The 15166-nt window shown below is 38.5% G+C and overlaps 1 protein-coding gene across 1 annotated transcript in view; it reads right to left on the reverse strand.

The window, feature by feature from the left end:
- Positions 1-15166, reverse strand: part of SVEP1 (sushi, von Willebrand factor type A, EGF and pentraxin domain containing 1) — a 157588-nt gene that overhangs the window by 26899 nt on the left and 115523 nt on the right. The window contains exon 37 of the mRNA XM_036903354.2: positions 923-1595. Coding sequence (XP_036759249.2) covers positions 923-1595 — 673 coding nt within the window. The remainder of the gene's footprint in view (positions 1-922; positions 1596-15166) is intronic.

Below are 15166 nucleotides of genomic sequence, written 5' to 3' on the forward strand. Positions count from 1 at the left end.
CACATCGTTTTTATGCAGTTCAAAAGATGAATTAGTTACGAAACTTTCAAAGACATCACCATGCTTCTTTGTTAGTGATAATGGTAAAGCTCAGCTTGCACGCTATAGGTAACTTCCTAGTATCAGACATGGTTCTTTGTTTTGTTTACTTATATGTCTCCTGGGTACCCCACATGCATATAAGCGCCATGCCATTACAGACCTAATGGAGGTCGTTCAATACTAGATCTCCAATGCTCACACAGCCCCTAACAGGAGCTCCACTAATACTAAGTGGATAAATAAAGCCTACTATATGTGGGTGGGCTTTTAAAAAGTGCTTAATTAGAATATTGTCAATTTAAAAATGCCCTTGGTTTGGGCAAATAGATTCTTTTTCCTGTTTTCTTGATAGACTTAATAAGAAGACACATATTAGTGTGAAAGGATTATGAGTGGGTCTGATATAACACTTTGTCCTGGTGAAATGACCTTTGGATGCACTGAAAGAAAACTGCATTATAGTGGTGGATGGTTTACCCCATCATGTGTCTAAAAATTAGAAATGAGAACATATTTCTTTCTCTAGGTTCCACCTAGAGCTTGCTTTCTACAAAATAAAGTATACATCTATCTTGGAATACTTTCTTCTACAAAGCAAAGTAGTATTCATTAGAATTGGCTTATTCTAACTTCATCATTAGGGCTAAGACACTGCTACAATGTGCTTCAAATCTCTTTATGCTAGTAGAAGATAGAAAGCTATGTATTAATAGGATTCATAATCTCTGTCAAATTCTAACACTCACTACCTACAGAGTTAGCCACTTCTGTTTTTTAACTATTAATCTTTCTCTGCCCCTATTTCTGAACCCAAGTCAGTCCCAGTGGGCTGGCCCTGTAAGTGGTGAAAGACATGGATCACTTGTTCTCAGTCTCTTACCTCCAGAAAGCCATTCTCAACCTTTGGTGGCTCATTGCAAGATACAGGATGGCATGTGGGTATGGGGCTACTCCACTGTCCTGTGGCTTCACAGGTGCTCTTCTTCTCCCCTTTGATGTAGAACCCCTTGCTGCAGCTATATGCCACCAAGGCTCCAAAACTGTAGTTTGATCCACTCGCATAGCCGTTCCTGATGCTCGGTGGCTCCCCACACCGCACAGGGATGCACTGGATGGACATGGGGGAAGGATTCCACTGCCCACCTCTCATACATTCAATCTTTGCAGAGGTGTTCAGTACGAAACCTTCCATGCATTTGAAGCTCACAACTGAGCCAGCGGCAAATTTTGCTTTGCTCACAGATTCCAAAATGCTGTAAGAAACAGATGGGGGTTTTTCACAGAAATGAGCTATGCAACGGGGCATGGCCTGATGTTCTGGGGGAACCCACTTGCCCTGCGCATTGCAGAGAAGCTGGGAATTGTCTGCCAGGCTGTAACCATCTGAGCAATAGTAGAAGGCAATGTCTCCAAATAACCGATGGGCAGTCTCTGGAGAGGCATGTTCCACGTTGGGGGGTTCATCACAGGACACAGCCAGACACTGCTGGTTACTTCCACTCCATTTGCCATTGGCCAGGCATTCAATGGTGTCAGGACCAGCAAGGGTATAGCTAGGAGATGGGGGAAGAGGAACAATAACTAAGCATAATAGTTGAGAAAAGGTGTTTGCATCTTTTTATTCTATTTTTAATTTTTTATCTTTCCAACAATGACTTTACTTTTATTCCTTATCCTTATTTTTAAAAATAATGTTTATTGCTTAATATTGAGCTTTTGATCAAATGGCCTTAAGATACAGAAATACATCTTGATATTAATTTTAATGTTTATTCAGAAAGAGAAGTAGGTTTAAGATTTTTGCTACTTAAGGAACTCTAAAAATTGTTACACATTTCTTTAAAAATGAGTAAGCTATGGTCCTGTTGGGCTCAATTTAAAATCAGAACTTCATCGGCCTAGAGATGGTTTTCACTGATTTTATCCCTAGGCTTTGAAACCAAAGTTCTGATGAACCATATGTAGCTTACATACAACTCACAGTGATACACTTACTTACATTCAATGAACTTTAAAGCAGTGATTATAATTTCAGTCTCCAGTTCCCTAAATATTTCACTATGTGTTAGCATTAAAAGCTGTGCTGTGCATAAGGCTGTGCTACTCAACCAGTATGGATGATTTTGCTTAATAACTCTCAGTCTTTATGCCCAAGGTGTTTTCCCATTTAAGATTATGACTTGCAAAAGTCTTACATTATCCTCAAGTGCTCTTTCAATGAAGTAAAACAAAATATGAGGATATGCAGCTTAGAAGAAATACTTTTGAGTCATTCTCATTTTCATTCTTACCTTCCTACTAAAGAGAAAGATGATAAGAGTTTTAAAAGCATATCTGACATATGGTCAGTCCATCATTTTGGTACTAATGAAGGGTAAGGGGACTAAAATAATTTGGCACCTAATTTAATCCTGTTTGGACATGCTAATTTCTTCCTTTTACAGATAAGTGAATGGTGGTTTAGACAAGCTAAGAAACCTGCCTAGAATCATACAGCAGCTGGTAACAGAGTTAGGATCTGAATTCGGTTTATTGGATTCCAACATTTATACCTTTTCCATAACATTGCTTTGTCTCTCTTCCTTTATCTTTTAAAAATGAGGTAAGTACAACTTAACATTTCCCTGTATGGCCCCGGAAGATGACTGGTTAGCCAGAGACGGGCAAGATTCCTTAAGGGAGGAACAACCTAACACAGGCACAGTCGCAGGGGGCCATCTGGTGAGAAAATGGGGAGCAGCAGAGGTGAGGCTTAGAACCTCCCCCCTCATGTTCTGAGAGAAATCTTCTGCATACATGGATGTTTATTGCCCTCGTCTAGCTCGGATTAACACATAGTCTACAGGCACACACCTGATCATCTACATTTGCTCTCTTACAACACTAAACTCTGTTTTCTACCTTTATCTCGTATCTACCTACCACTTCAGCATTTTATTAAAAATAATAATAATAGAGAAATGTGGTATCCACATATAAATCAAGTTTAAAAATCAAATGAATATTCATATTTGAACTGACTGTGTATAGTTCATAATGCATTAACAAAACCGAAAGCTTCTGTGATGACTGCCCTTGCACTGTTCACCATGTAACTTATTCACTATGTAAGAATTTGTTCTCCATGTAAGAATTTGTTCGTTATGCATCAGAAGATTGGAGACTGACGAAAATTAGGCTTGGGGTGGATTGATGATTGTGCATTGAGCATTGACCCCCCTATACAGAAATTTATTGTTGTTAACAACTATTTGATCAATAAATATGAGAGATGCCCTCACAAAATATATATATATATATATATATATATATAAACACACTTGCAATTGTAAAATAAATAAGTAACCGGGATGTAATGTATAGCATAAGGAATATAGTCAAGATATTGTAACAACTTGGTATGGTGATAGCTGGTACCTAGAATTATCATGTATATAAATGTTGAATCACTGTGTTGTACACCTGAAACTAATGTAATGTAATACTGTTGTCAACTACCCTTCAATAAAAAAAAAAAAAATGAGGTAAGTAGAGGCTTAAAGATGGCAGCATGAGAAGTGAGACAGAAACCTCCTCCCCAAACCACATACAATACGAAAATACAGCAAATACAACTAATCCTGAAAGAGCGACCGGAAAGAAGACTGTGACAGACTGCCTACACCTGGGGAAAAGAGAAGACCTCATAGAAAAGGATCAAGTAGCAAAACCATGGTCCAGCAGGACCCAAGCTGCCCCTCAACCCCAGCTCACTGGTGGGAGGAAGACAAACAGTGGGGATGGGGTAGAAGCCTAGGACTGCTAAACACCCACTCCTGGAGATCTGCTCTGGGATCACAAACCTACATTACATGGCACTCTGGAGATTACTGGGGTTGGAAAGCGAAGACAGGTGAAATCTTGAGGAGACTGATTCTAGCTGCTTGTGGAGAACAGGTACCCACAACCAGCTACTCCAGGACAAAAGAAAGGCTGGCACTTTGAAAGACTTCCCAACAGTGAGAGGGCTGCTAAAGGGGCGAGGATTACACAGAGCTTGCTGCTCAGGCGAAAGGACATGTGGACAAAATATTCCTGGCACACTCAGCCCAGCACGTTGGGAAATTTTCGTAGCTTCAGGCACTCCATTCCCCTGGCTGGCGATGCTCGCTGAGGCACCCCACTGCAAATATGCAGCCTGCCGCTCCTTCCTCCTGGTCAACATTGGTTCACAAACCTGCTGCCCCTGTCATTGTGCCAGGCCAGCCAGAGGACAACCCCACATTTGGCGGCTACAGGGGCATAATGCAGAGGATCCTCCCTGTTCGATAAGCCTACTGGCCCTGGCAGTGGAGGCAGGCACTGCAGCTGGGAAGCAGGAAACAGCTCTCTCCTCCTGTCAGGCACCAGGGCCGCTCGCCTGTGACCCCTGCCATCACTCCAGGTGCTGGGTAGCTCCAGAGAGTAGAGCTTCTGGGCACTACAGGGCGCTGCCTACATGAAGTTATTATTCCATAGTAATCATTACAAATATGAAACAGCAAAAGAACCTGGTAAAAACCCAAATCCCACAAACACCAGAAAGAGGGCTAAGTGAAACGGAAATCACCAATCTTTCTGATAAAGATTTCCAAATAAAAATCATAAATATGCTCACAGAGCTACAGAAAAATATTGAAGACCTCAGGGAGGACTTCAAGAAAGAGAAACTTTGAAAAATACACTATCTGAAATGAAACATACAATGGAGGGATTTAAAAGCAGATTAGATGAGGTAGATGAGATAGTAAATGAACTAGAAATTAGAAAAAAACTGGAATACAGAGAAGCTGAGGCACAGAGAGAAAAAAGGATCTCTTGAATGAAAGAATATTAAGAGAACTGTGATACCAATCCAAACAGAACAATATTTGCATTATAAGAGTCCCAGAAGAAGAAGAGAGAGCAAAAGGGATAGAAAGTGTCTCTGACGAGTTTAACTGCTGAAAACTTCCCCAATCTGGAGAAAGTGATAGTCTCTCAGGCCATGGAGGTGCACAGATCTCCCAATACAAGGGACCAAAGGAAGACAACACCAAGACATATAATAATTAAAGTGGTGAAGATCAAGGACAAGGGCAGAGTATTAAAAGGAGCCAGAGAAAGAAAAAAGATAACCTACAAAGGAAAACCCATCAGGCTATCAACAGACTTCTCAGGAGAAAACTTACAGGCGAGTAGGGAGTGGCATGATATATTTAATATAATAAAACAGAAGGGACTCCAACCAAGAATACTCTACCCAACAAGATTATCATTTAAATTTGGAGCAGGGATTAAATGATTTCCAGATAAGCAAAAGCTGAGAAAATTTACCTCCCACAATCCATCTTTACAGTGTATTTTGGAGGGCATGCTATAGAAGGAAGTGCTCCTAAGGCTAAATAGCTGTCATCAGAGAAAATAAAGCCACAGTAAAGGAAGTGGATCAGTTAATTATTAAGCAAATGCAAAATTAAATCAACTACCCATGAAGTCAGTCAAGAGATAACCAAAGGGTACAGAACATGACACCTAATATATAAAGAATGGAGGAGGAAGAAAAAGAAGGGAAGAAAATTAAAATAGCCTTTAGATTATGTTTGAAATAGCACACAAAGTGAGTTAAGTTAGACTGACCTTCCAAGGCTGACCCAGGAAGAAACAGAAAATCTGAACACAACAATTACCAGCAATGAAATTGAATTGGTATTCAAAAAATAACCTAAGAACAAAACCCCTGGACCAGATGGCTCCAGTGCTGACTTTTACCAGCCATTTAGAGAAGACCTAATACCCAACCTCCTTAAAGTTTTTTCCAAAAAGTAGAAGAGAAAGGAATACTTCCAAACTCATTCTACGAGCCAGCATCACTCTAATACCAAAACCAGACAAAGACATCACAAGAAAAGAAAATTACAGACCAATATCCCTGATGAACATAGATGCAAAAACACTCAACAAAATATTAGCAAACTGAATTCAAATATACATCAAAAGTTCATCTATCATGATCAAGTAGAATTTATTCCAGGGATTCAAGGATGGTATAATACTCAAAAATCCATCAACATCATACACCATGTCAACAAAAAGGAGGACAAAAACCACATGATCATCTCCATAGATGCTGAAAAAGCATTTGACAAAATTCAATATCCATTCATGATAAAAACTCTCAACAAAATGGGTATAGAGGGCAAGTATCTCAACATAATAAAGCCCATATATGACAAACCCACAGCCAACATTATACTTAACAGCGAGAAGCTGAAAGTTTTTCCTTTAAGATTGGGAACAAGACAAGGATGCCCACTCTCCCCACTTTTATTCAATATAGTACTGGAGGTCCTAGCCACGGCAATCAGACACACAAAGAAATAAAAGGCATCCAGATTGGTAAGGAAGAAGTTAAAACTGTCAGTTTTCAGATGACATGATAGTGAATATAAAAACCCCTAAAGAATTCACCCCAAAACTGCTAGAAGTAATAATTAAATTCAGCAAAGCAATAATTAAATTCAGCAAAATACACAGAAATTTGTGGCATTCCTATACACTAACAATGAACTAGCAGGGAGAAATCAGGAAAACAATTCCATTCACAATTACATCAAAAAGAATAAAATATCTAGGAATAAACCTAACCAAGGAGGTGAGAGACCTATACCCTGAAAACTACAAGATACTCATGAGAAAAATTAAAGAAGACACCAATAAATGGAAATATATCCTGTGCTCATGGATAGGAAGGATTAATATTGTCAAAATGGCCATCCTGCCTAAAGCAATCTACAGATTCAATGCAATCCCTATCAAAATACCAATGGCATTCTTCAATGAACTAGAACAAATAATTCTAAAATTCATATGGAACCACAAAGACCCCAAATAGCAAAGCAATCCTGAGAAGGAAGAATAAAGTAGGGGTTATTACACTCCCCGACTTTAAGCTCTACTACAAAACCACAGTAATGAAGACAATTTGGTACTGGCACAAGAACAGACCCATAGATCAATGGAACAGACTAGAGAGCCAAGATATAAACCCAAGCATATATGGTCAATTAATAAAGGAACCATGGATATACAATGGGGAAATGACAGCATCTTCAACAACTGGTGTTGGCAAACCTGGACAGCTAGATGTAAGAGAATGAAACTGGATTATTGTCTAACTCCATACACAAAAGTAAACTTGAAATGGATCAAAGACCTGAACATAAGTCATGAAACCATAAAATTCTTAGAAGAAAACATAGGCAAAAATCTCTTGAATATAAATACAAGCAAGTTTTTTCTGAACACATCTTCTTGGGCAAGGGAAACAAAAACAAAAATGAACAAATGGGACTATATCAGACTAAAAAGCTTCTGTACAGCAAAGGACACCATCAGCAGAACAAAAAGGCATCCTACAGTATGGGAGAATATATTCATAAATGACATATCTGACAAGGGGTTAACATCCAAAATATATAAATAACTCACACACCTTAACACCCAAAAAGAAAATAATCCAATTAAAAAATGGGTGGAGGATATGAACAGCACTTCTCCAAAGAAGAGATTCAGATGGTCAACAGGCACATGAAAAGATGCTCCACATTGCTAATCATCAGAGAAATGTAAATTAAAACCACAATGGAATATCCCCTCATATAAGTTAGGATGGCCAACATCCAAAAGAACAACAAATGTTGGCAAGGATGCAGAGAAAGGGGAACCCTCCTACACTGCTGGTGGGAATGCAAATTAGTTCAACCATTGTGGAAAGCAGTATGGAGGGTCCTCAAAAAACTCAAAATAGAAATACTATTTGACCCAGGAATTCCACTCCTAGGAATTTACCCAAAGGAAACAAGATCCCAGATTCAAAAAGACATATGCACCCTTATGTTTATAGCAGCACTATTTACAATAGCCAAGAAGACATGGAAGCAACCTAAGTGTCCATCAGTGGATGAATGGATAAAGAAGAGGTGGTACATATACACAATGGAATATTATTCAGCCATAAGAATAAAACAAATCGTACCATTCACAACAACATGGATGGAGCTAGAGGGAGGGTATTTTGCTCAGTGAAATAAGCCAGGCAGAGAAAATCAAGTACCAAATGATTTCCCTCATTTGTGAAGTATAACAACAAAGCCAAACTGGAACAAAACAGCAGCAGACTCACAGACTCCAAGAAGGAACTAGTGGTTACCAAAGGGGAGGGGTGTGGGGGAGGACAGGTCGGGAGGGAGGGAGAAGGGGATTGAGGGGCATTATGATTGGCACACATGGTGTATGGGGGATCATGGAGAAGATAGTGTAGCACAAGAAGACAAGAAGTGACACTGTGGCATCTTGCTATGCTGATGGACAGTGACTGTGGGGTGTTTGGAGGGGACTCGGTAATATGGGTGAATGTATTAACCACAATCTTGCTCATGTGAAACCTTCATAAGACTGTATATCAATGATACCTTAATAAAAAAAATAATAAAAAAATTAAAATGAGGTAAGTTAGGTTACAATTAGAGGGGTATCCTGTGGAAACTATATTATTGCAGTGTCACTAGTACAAATTATTTGACCCACCCTTCAGCACAGATACTTACATCATTAATTAACAAACATTTCTCCTGAGGTTCTTTTTGTTTGATAAAAGGATCACCTACTAGAGAAAGGCTGAAATTTTTCCACCCTTGCTGGCAAGATTTATGAAATCTACAGGACACAGAGAAATCAAGGAAAAGCGATAGCATCTTAGCAGAGATGTGTGCATGAATCTACTGATGGTCATCTAGCAAGCTATGGATAGAAAGGATCTCAAAACAAATATACAGATGTCCCCAAGCTGGGCATTGCCTCCAGTTAGGATCTGCTTCAGTTTATTCTTGTGCATAAGCTCACTGTTTGTATGAGAGTTCGAACTTACTAAATTTTTAGATGGCTTCTGTCTTAGAAGATCCAGGAATGTATAAAAAGACAATAGGCTGAAAGCATAATTTTAATTATTAAAAAATTCATTAGCCCCAGTCTGAGTGCCCACATTCTACTGTTCCTGTGTCAAATGTGCTCTGAGTGGAAGTTCCATTTGTGGAGGCTGCTGATGTTTTTATGTTTCTAGAGCACATTTTACATCATCCTTTGCACACTTTGAACCATGCATAATTATTGTCTCGGGTTCCTTGATGTTGCCAGCATATTTCATTGGCTGAAGTTTCATAGAAGTCACCTGAGACATCCCTGATTTATTAGGATCCATTGTGCCATCTATAAAATGCTTCCTTTATTTCAGGGGACTAGCTGCTTTGAAGCGTGAGTATCTGCCTCCAGAGCCTCCCTGATTCCTCAAAGTCTCTTGAGGACACAAAAATTATGTTTTGTAATTTGGCAGCACTTTGTTAAGCCTCTGATCCCAGATCTTCGGAAAAATCTTCCACTCCTAATGGAAAATCACAGCTAAGCTCTCCTGTAATGTAATGGGAAATTATCACTAAATACATATATTCTGAATAAATAAATTTAAAGAATGCACCTTTGATACCACCCATAATTTCTTAGAATCTACACTATCTCTTTCTCTGACTTATGATCTTGAATTTTCTTTATGACTCTCAACCAACATTTAGTCCTTCACTAACTCTTAAGGGCGATGCTACGTGCTGGAGTCACTTCCTTAGTGCACAATGACAAGCTGTTTACCTGCTTACAGGCCTATGTCTGTCCCCCTGCCCCCATTCCCAGGTGCACTGAAGGCCCTTTCACACATACAGTGAGGGCATCAAACCCAAATGACTGATTCTACCTGAAGAAAGGGAAGGGGAGGCAAGGCTTTCCAGATGAAATGGTTTTCAGAGGGAGTCATGACAGGAGTGGAAAAGGAATCATTCAAGGCAGAAAAGAAATAAGAGCAAAGAAACGGCAGTGCGACACAGTGGGGCATTCTGGGAACTTTAAATAGTGAGGCATGGCCTATGAATACCTGGAAAGGAAGTGGTGGTGACGAAGACTCTGTGATGGTTGACAGGGGAAGAGGTGGTGAGCACAGATTAACTGGAAATGGTTTTTGGCAGTTCTTTTGACAAGGACTCTAGCTTACTTTATGGTAAAAATACAGTATATAATACATATAACATATGAAATGTGTGTTAATGGACTGTTTATGTCATTGGTAAGGCTTCTGGCCAACAGCAGACTATTAGTAAAGTTTCTGGAGAGTCAAAAGTTATATGTACATTTTTGACTGCATTGGGGGGGGCAGCGCACCTAACCCCCACATTGTTCAAGAGTTAATTGTATTTTCCTAGTGACAAAAGAAGAGGAATTGTTAGCTATTGTCCAGGCAGAACTATAACTGGTCCCTGATCAAACTGCTGTACCTTTTTATTATGTTAGAAGTCTGAAGGTGTGTTAAAATTTCTGGGGAACATATTTTACCTGTTTATTTGTTTAAGAGAATTGTTTAAAAATGATACAGTTTTGTACAGATGATGACATATGTTCTATAAATGTTGGCTACCAAAGCAGGAAAAACTGGAATTGGTAGAAATCTAAAATGCTGGAATAGTTCATTTTATTCTGTGACATTTTGTGTTCTCATTCAAGAGACGTTGGGGACACTCTTGCAAACCGTTATTTAAAATCAGGCCACACATATTATAAAACAAATTGTTATATATTCCATGTCAAGGGGAAATGGCTCATCAGTAGTACAGTGATGCACAGAAATACACATTTCAGGATAAATTGGCTACAGTACATTAGCATATTTCTGGAATAATATCAAAGAATCTTTTGAAAATGAGCAATCTTCAGATGCAATTTTCAGTAATTTGATCCATATACTGAGAGGAAGCCTGAAAATGAGCACATGCCTGAGGAGCTTTATGGTATGCTCCCAAGTACATTATTAGCTCTCCTCTTTTTAGAAGAAGAACCTTAAATGAATCTAAAAAGAGCAGTATGCCAGATATTTAAAGAGCTGCAATTTCCTAAGAGCAATAGAAAGTATAAAACTGCATCAGTAATTAATTGTTTTCAATTAAAAACAGTGATCAAAAATTTTATCTTAGCATATTCAGAAATTGCATGGAAAAGTTTGTATTTGAGAGGAATCAATAGGGAAACACTCCATTAGCATTTAAGGATGTCCATCACCCTTCCTTCCCTCTGAAATTCTCACCAAGAGAGTATACACGTGAGGATGACAAGGAAAATGGAAAACAAGTGATCATTTTATTAATTTGGGCAGACAGCTGAAACTCCTAGGGCAATGTTTTGATAAAAGGTGAATTTGGAAAGCTGGTTGTAGGGTAGGAGGCAGAAATGAGACCTCGTACTTCTTGCTTTCCCTAGCATTCATCTTACTACTCCAGTCTTCTCAAGTATTTGCAGATCCATCCTAAATTTGAAAGTGGATTTTTCCCCACTAAATGTTTCCCCTCAAGGGAAGGCCTGGGCAAAGCACAACACCAGCATCAGAAGAAAAACTGATGGGACCAAAGCAAGAACGTGTGTATGTACACCCAGCAAACAGGCCGGGTGGCTTACACGGTGTGCAGAAAAGTGGCCTGTTAGGCAGCCCCAAGGCAGAAGAGAGAGTTGAGCAGGATGGAGAGGGAAATGGGCCCTAACCCTCTTAGCAAGCCAACTGCATCTTGGGAAGTGGAAGGAGACAGCAGGGCTGGCCTACTACACAAAAGCCATGACTTGAACCCAATGACAGCATCTGAAATAGAGCAGACATGGTGCATGCTGACCTATGCCAATCTCCCCTGGGGAGGAAACAGAGAGAAGGATGAGAGCTGACTTCTGGTTCTGGCTGCAACGCAGTCTGAAAACCCTCCCTACATAATACTAGGTGAGCAATAATAAAGCTGTTTTAATTGCACAGTTGAGCTGACATGAAAGGAAATCTCCATGTGGCTGAAATGAAGCCTATGCACCAAAGCTCTGGTTGCCCTTGCATTTGACTAGAAGGGAAGGGGAGGTGACAGGAAATACAACCTTGGAGTTGCAACAGAGAGTAGTAGCTGAGTCTCTAGCATAAGTCTATGTCCTAGAAGAACATTCTGAGGATATTCACCAGAAAAGGCCCCTTGAGTCCAGTGAGAGGGCTCCCTGTGTTTGCAGGGGCTCTGGGTACAAACACAAAGGCCTGCTGAGGGGAGCAGGCCCTTGGGCCCATCTCGTGGGGATTTGAGGTTGGAATTTATACTGCTCACTTTGTATAGAAAGACTGCAAACTGATAAGTTAATGTAAAAGTGGGGTTTTGGCTGGTGACATTTCTGGGGTTCCTGGTAGAAAAAAAAATCCACAGCTCAGACCATAAAAGACTGTCGTAGATAAAACAAGTCCTGTTTACTGTAAGGACACAATGTGAAATTAAAAAATGTACAGAGGCATGTTTTCCATCATGAACAGGTCAACAGACAGATAAAAGGGCAAGATCAGAGCACCAATAAATTGAGATAAATGGTCTAAAAATCTAAAAAGTAATATGAAATAAGTATGTTGAAATGATTAAGGACAAAAAGACTAAAAAATTCTATTAAAAAAGAAGAGACTATGTAGAAAGAAATATCTGAAAAATAAGTGAATTCTAGAAAAATTGGAAAATTAGAATTAAAAAAATTAATAGACACATTCAAAAGCAGACTATAGATAAACAAAAAATCAGCTAGTTGAAAGATATTTGAGACAAAATTACCCAAAAGCACTCCCAGTTTTTAAAGAGATGGAAAATCTGACAGCTCAATAAACATGGGAAACAGAAAGCAAAGGTCCAATACATAGCTAATAAAATTTATAGAAAGAGAAAACAAAGGAGACGAGGGAATATCTGAAGTGAAAATAGCTATGAATATCCTAAAATTGGTGAAAGAGATGAATTCTGAGATGTAAGAAGTACAATGAGTCCTGAAAAAGATACCTTTAGTCATATCATAGGGAAATAACCAAAACAATGAAGACAAAAGAAAAAAAGGAAAATGCATACTTATAGAGGAACAATTCAGAGGTTCTAATATCAGTGCTATTGGCCCTTTGGACAAGACTATTTTTCACTGTGGGGGCACTGACCTGGGCATTGAAGGGTGTTTACCAGTGTCTCGGGGCTCTCCCCACTAAATGCACGTAGCATCTTTCCCTCAGTTGTGATAACCAAAATGCCTACAGACATTCCCCAGTGTCCCTGGAGGGCGATGCTGTCCTTGGTGGAGAAACACTAAAACAGACCGATGATGGAATCCTCAAGAACAACTTCAGAAGTCATACGGAAGGCAATGGCATAATATCTTCAGAGGAGTTTATGGAAGAAAACTATGAATACGACCTGTATGCCCCACTAAATTGTAATTCAAGAGCAAGGGTACCTTACTATTACAGTTGACCTTTGAACAACATGGATTTGAGTTGCACAGGTACACCTATATGTGGATTTAAAAAAATGAATATATTGGAAAATTTTTTTTGAGATTGCAACAATTTGAAAAGACTCACAAATGAACCATGTGGCCTAGAAATATCAAAAAGAATAGGAAAAAGCTACGTATATCATGAGCAGATACTAGTCTACTTTATTACCATAAAATCAACAGTAGGCTGTTAGTAAAGTTATTGGGGAGTCGGAAGTATATGATATTCAAGACCCCAAAACTCACATTGTTCAAGGGCCAAATGTATTTTCAGGCAGATTGTATAATGTACTGACTCTTGCCAAAATGAAAACTTAAACGATACATGTTAGGAAGTAGAAACACTAAACTCAAGAGGTAAGAGTGGGATATGCAAAGAAATGGAGATGAAGAGATTAATAATGATTAATTATCAATCATTTCATTAGTAATTTATTATTAATTCTTAATAAAATAAAGAGTAAGAGATAATTAATGAGTAAATCTCAGTGAGCATTGACTATGTTAAAAAATGACCAATTTGGAAAATTGCAAAATAAGAGGGAATTAAAATATAGATAGTGATAAAACATTTAAGATGAGAGGGTAGTAGAAGTTAATGCTTTCCAAGATCCTTGAGTTGTGTAAGAGAAAGGGAAAGATATTGAGTATGACCTCAGAGCAGGAAGGATTTCTTAGATTTGACACACACACACACACAAAACCAACTACAAAAGAAACAATTTGAAGAATATCAAGTACTATGTAGTAAGTTAAAAAGATGCTTATTTCATGACCTTGTAACTCAACTGTGTGGTGTCTAGGCCAGAGATATTCTTACATATGTATATGTATCAGAAGGAATATGAAGTATATTTGCTTCTGTTGTATCAGCAAGTAAACTGGAAATAAATGACCCTTCCACCCGTAAGGAAATGGGTAACTTAAGAGACAATACAGTCCTACTGGAAATACTATACATTTATAGCATGTTAAGTGCAGTTAAAATAAATTCTGTTAATTTATATCTATTAACAGAGATACATGTAGTAAACATGATGTTAAGTGAAAACTAAAATTTCAAAAGGATACTTAAGGATATGAAGCAACACATAGAAAAATGAAAATACCTAAGTCAATAAAATATTTGTCTATGGGGACATACATATGTAATAAAGACAAAAAATGCACATTTGTTACATTGGGGAGAGTGAGAAAATGATGGGAATGGCTTTCAGTTATATGTGGGACACTGTATTCCTTTTATAAAAAGAGATTTAACCTGTACTTTTACCTCAGCTATGGTGATTTAAAATAGAGATTATTGAATTATTTTATTTTTGTGCTTGTCTTTCAAGTGTTTCATTGGACCTTCAGCCAGAAAAGAGTAAGACAAGCAGCTCTCTGTCCAATCTGGCCGCCCTCATGGTACCTCAAGGGGGAGCAGGGGTGAGTAGGAGGGCATAGGCGTTCCTCCTCTCACCAAAAGCGTTACTGTCAGAAAAGTGAAACTCTCCTAACAGGGTCTGATTTTTTTCTTTTTACAGGTGGTAGTGATTTGTCACTATAGGTAGTATCTATTAATTTGATTAACTATTTAAGCTAGTTGCCTCCATATTATTAACATGTCTCCTCTTTAATAATGATGATATGGATACATAATTAGTAAAACCTCATGTATATGTGAAGCACTATTTTTTTTTATTAAGGTATCATTGATAAACAATCTTGCGAA

Source organism: Manis pentadactyla, chromosome 3, assembly GCF_030020395.1.
Source record: "Manis pentadactyla isolate mManPen7 chromosome 3, mManPen7.hap1, whole genome shotgun sequence".
In the NCBI taxonomy this organism is placed as follows: Eukaryota; Metazoa; Chordata; class Mammalia; order Pholidota; family Manidae; genus Manis; species Manis pentadactyla.